The 4,920-nt window shown below is 38.9% G+C and overlaps 1 protein-coding gene across 3 annotated transcripts in view; it reads right to left on the minus strand.

Moving 5' to 3' along the window:
• Nucleotides 1-276: 276 nt before the first annotated feature.
• The window catches only part of LOC107491694 (uncharacterized), a 5,465-nt gene continuing 821 nt past the window's right edge, over nt 277-4,920 (minus strand). The window contains exons 1-6 of one of the 3 annotated variants that reach the window (XM_016112593.3): nt 4,840-4,913; nt 4,531-4,726; nt 3,933-4,012; nt 1,930-3,768; nt 1,143-1,269; nt 277-1,020 (exon numbers count right to left, since the gene is read on the minus strand). In XM_016112593.3, the coding sequence (XP_015968079.1) occupies nt 293-1,020; nt 1,143-1,269; nt 1,930-3,768; nt 3,933-4,012; nt 4,531-4,669 (2,913 nt within the window). In that variant the 5' untranslated portion in view covers nt 4,670-4,726; nt 4,840-4,913 and the 3' untranslated portion in view covers nt 277-292. Of the gene's footprint in view, nt 1,021-1,142; nt 1,270-1,929; nt 3,769-3,932; nt 4,013-4,530; nt 4,727-4,839; nt 4,914-4,920 lie in introns of those variants that run through there. The other 2 variants (XM_016112595.3, XM_016112592.3) reach the window with 2 other exon arrangements.

Consider the following 4,920-nt stretch of genomic DNA (forward strand, 5'->3'; position numbering starts at 1 on the left):
GTAGATGTTATTCTCACTTTCCCAAAAAAAGAAGAGGGAGGACATAAATGTTCAACAGTCACATAAAAACAAGCACCTAACACTTGAAAGAGAAAATCACTCTACACTGGAAAGTAACAAGTTTGTTATAAACCATTAATCACTGTTATACCTTGTATTCTCTATCTGGCAAACGCATAGGTAAAGCTATTTATTAGAGTCACTGATATAACATAACTACAAATTGAAACAATTTTAGGTAGCATTTAATAGATTAGGTAAGTAGGGTCAAACAAGCCAACCAAGAAGCCATTCAAGCCCTGCCTGTCAAATCAAGCACAGCATCCTCCACAAGTTCTTCCAGCAACTTCCCCTCTACCACCTTAACCAAAATATCCATCTCCAGACCCATAAGCTCAACCCACTCATTCCCCACAACCTCTTTTCTGACAACACTCTCCACAACCAGGCTGTTACTGTCCCCACAGTCACCCCAAAGAGACCTCATCCCACCAGATATTAAATCCTTCATCTGGGCCACAATGAGGTCCACCAATGGAGGTGTTGCACCCTCCAGGAATGGGAACATGCAGTGACTATTCCCACCCCACAACCTTATGTACTTCTCCGATCCATAACCGGTAATCTCCATTAGGGCTACATTAACACAATCAAATACTAGCTTCTGGTTGGATCTCCTCTGCCTTCGCCGGGCTTCGGGGAGAGGCTGAGGCTCCTTGTCATCCGGATTGGCGTAGTTATCCCTCAATGATGGATCCAAAGCACTGTCAAGGGAATGCCATCTTGGGTAAAATGAGTCGGACTGCACTTGATTGGCAAGTCCAGCTGCCAATAGTAGTTTATCAACGAGAACAAACCAATCTTGTTCCTCCACCTTGGTGTCTAGGGAGACCAATGATGGTTTTAACGGATAGGGACTTGCTACCTCTGCACAAGAGTCATCCCATGACAGGGTCCGAGCTATTGATTCTATGGGTGGTGATTTATCAATTAAATTAGACTTCATAAGCAGCCGTGATCCTATACAAGTAATACAAGAAATGACAGTCAGTAAATGAACCAATAACGATGACAAAGATTATCAAATAAGAACTTCCTGAAACAGCAAGATAGCAGCAGCCAGAGAAAGGTCTAAGCCTTACCCAGCTGACCACCCTTCATACAGTCTAAGGATCCATGAGCTGCATTCTCATCTTCAAAAGGAGGTTCTAAAACTGAGATTGGACTAGGCTGATCCTGGTTTTCTGTTGATGTTCCAGCCACTGTGGACTTTGATACAAACAAAACAGTATTCAGAATCTTGCACTATATTGCATTACCAATTTCCAGTACAGATAAAAAGGGATTTCACTGATATGAACCCAAAACATTTGGCATTCAGTTTAATATTTAATAAACTGGATATCAAAAAACCAAAGTGATTGTGCTTTGCTGTACTAGTTCTAGGCTCATTTATATAATCAAGTATCCAATAATGTTCACACCAACTATAATTCCTAATTCAATTCTTTCATTATTCAAAGTATTACAGAAAATCCCAAACTGTAGTCAAGTACAATGGGTTGGCTTAATACTTGCCAGGCTGCTTATCATATCATCTAACTTTCTTAACTGTATAGCATGCAACCTACAACTTTGTAAATGCAAGCATATCTACAGTAGCAGAACTTTTCAGGGTTTCCATTACAAATCAATCATTAAGGAACACACATAAGAAACCAAACTTTAAGGACTTTTTGTGGTCTTGCAAACCAAGAACCTCGTACTGGTTTTTATATAATTAAAAAGATAAAACACATTTTTTTTAAATCCAGCATTAAAATCCAACATCCTTGAGTTTAGATTGAGCAATATGTAAACTTAAGCAGAAATTGCATAATGTGTCACAAGAGATGTAGATTTCAAATGCAGAATAACAGTATTTATTACCTCGAGAGATATTACGCCTTGTCCATCAGAGTCTGAATGTGATTTTCCAGATGATTCATATACAGCTGGAAGAGAACACTCGGCAAAGGCACCGCTGTTGAAGCTTTGAGACTCACCATCTCTAACTCCACGTGAATTTACTGGAGATACTGACGTATCAGTTAGAGTTGACTGAGATTCCTCTTTGGATTGAGATAGAAAAGACTTCTCCTTGGTTGATCTCTTATTTCTTGAGAAAAAGAAATTTGTAACTTTCCCTTTAAATGATGATTTCATACTCTTTGACTTTGTCAACTCCTTGGAGACATGTGCTTTTCTAGTATCATGATCACAAACTTCAGTGCTGGGCCCAGTTTCATAGACAGTGGAAGATACAGGGACAGATTTTGACCTAGGAAGATTCTTAGGAGATCCATCCATGCATATTTCTTCACTAATATTACGACTGCAAGAAACAGAGTTGCTAGGTCCTTGGTCTCTGTTAATATCCTCAACCTCAGATATTATAACTTTCTTCATATCTGAAAGAGCGAGCATCTCACCTAATGTAGAGCTTCTCCGAAGATGTCTCTGCTCTTGTGTACCTTTAGTTGATGCCATCATGGCCCATCTTTCAGAAAGTCGTTTCTTGGCCTCTCGGCAAACAGATGACTCAGGAGAACAGGAAGCACGACTGAAGGATGATGAAGAAAAAGGGCTGCCACAGCGATTGATGTAATCCCAAGAATGCCTTGGAGATGGTGACATAAGTTCCAAATCACTCAAATTTCCTGCAGCATACTCATTATCTGATTTGTAAAATGAACTTTCATCTCCGATATATCCATTGGAAAATACTGAAGAATGCAATGTTTCATCTCTTTGATGGCTCCTCAGGCTTTCAGGTATTTGCTGTGCGATTTCGCTTGCATTTGTTGTTTGCTCTAGTGCATCACAATCTTCAAGACCGTGATATAAACTTCCAGTGTGCAGATTCCGAGGAGATGAAGTTGTCGGAGAAAGCACAGCCTTAATCTCATGAGTCTTCCCAGAGCTAGGTTTCAATACCACTATTCGAGTAGGTTGAACCGGGAAATCATCAACTTTCTGGCTGGCTGGAGAATACACAGGACTAGTTTTCTCCCAAGCAGCTGCTTGGCCAATATTTGTTGGTTTCTTAACATATTTATCATTCTTGCCCTTGGCACAGGGTTTTTCACGGTCAACCATCTTCGACGGTTTAAGAACAGTAATACGCTTAGTCTCAGCAATCGGAGTAGACTGAAGCTCATAAAGATTTTGAGAATCCAATAACCGGATTAGTAGGTCATTATTGGAGCTTAAAACTTCCAAGGCTTCATCAAACTCCTTGGACTGGCGCAGTCTCTCATCTGTAGAGAGACGTTTTGCTTCTATAAATTTCTGACGTATGAACGCCATTTTTTTTGCACTAACATCTTCAGTCCACTTTTCTCCATTTGGCATCGTGTCTCTTACATTGTTCATTCTCTGTGATTGAAGCCATATTTCATAAATATCTCTGTAAGCAATCTGTTCTGTGCTCGGATGACCTTCATGAAGCATTTCCTTGTCCATAAATCTATCTTCCAGCTGCCAGTGTCTGAATGGTGTTCCTGAATGACCATGCATATGTTGAGAATAATCTCCTCTGTAGCTTCTCTCCATGGCCAAATTAGGCTCTCCCCGTGGGAGGGCTTCAAGCCCCATTAATTTGGCAACTACATTAGGTGGATTATGCTTGGAAACAATTTCTTTGGACATCTCTTGGTCTATGAGCATCTTGATGGGTGTTCCATTGATTCTCTTCTGTGAAGATCCTCTCATTGAGTCTGAAACCATCTGTAAAGTTCATGATAAGACTTAAAAAACAATAAAATGATTAAAAACAAAGTGTCTAGTGAACCAATAGAACAAACAAAAATTCTTGACATAATCATCTTGTTAATCTTTCCTTTACCCAAATAACATTGAATGATAATGAAGGACTAGAGTCTCAAAATTACCAGCTTATCCTCTAATTGATCACCAAAAGAAGGATTGGTGATCCTTGCCACATCTGATTGACTTCTCAAAAGTGAAGAAGCTGCAAGTCAGGTATAATTTAGTGAGAAGGGATAAAATACCAACTCAGCAACATTTCGAGAGCACAATGTATAAGTACAATGACTTATTTATTCTTAGCTAGCTTCAAGATAGATAATAAACAGTTGACAATTCAAACTAATTACATGTAGAAACAGACAAATCACCAAGAGAGAGGTGTTCGTCGAGACAAAGTCAACAAAAAACCCAAAATAAATTAGCTCCAAATAGAAATTAAGTGGGAAAACAGGGATCAAACGACAAATTATAAATCATCAACTTAAACTAACCAATCCACCAAACGCCAAAACTAAGATCAACAAGAGGAGGAACTAAGTTTAAAATAACCACCATCCGCTAGAATCAGAGAGTTTCAATCATTGTCTAGGCAAGAAGATCATCTAAATAAACAAATAATCCAGCAATCAGCAATAATTAAAGCATTGACTTTGGGCTGTTAAAAAAAGGGGGTAATATGAAGATTTAAAGGGGTAAAACAAAGAGGGTCAAGGAAATCACCATCATGATGTGGCTTATCAGTGAGTAACCTATTTCCAGAAACCCCAGCAGTCAAATCAAAGAGGTTGACCATTCTTCCCAGGCAGCCAGGGAAAGGTTTCTCAACATTGTGAACTCTTCTGTTCTGAACCCCATTCATTTCAACAGCTGCACAAACGCAATTACATGAACATCTGAGTTGATTTTTTGGGAGGATCTGTAACAAAAATGCACATTAAAAAAATTAAAATAAAAAAAGGCAAGATCTAAGAAAGTAAACAAAACACAATTGCAATTAACACATGGAAGAAATCAAGGTTTAAGTTATACTCAGAAAAGGCAGCTGAAAACAAACGTTTGAGAATGAAATTCCAATGTGGAACCTCAGTTGTTACATTTACTCACGAGAGA

Source organism: Arachis duranensis, chromosome 6 (assembly GCF_000817695.3).
Source record: "Arachis duranensis cultivar V14167 chromosome 6, aradu.V14167.gnm2.J7QH, whole genome shotgun sequence".
NCBI classification, from domain to species: domain Eukaryota; kingdom Viridiplantae; phylum Streptophyta; class Magnoliopsida; order Fabales; family Fabaceae; genus Arachis; species Arachis duranensis.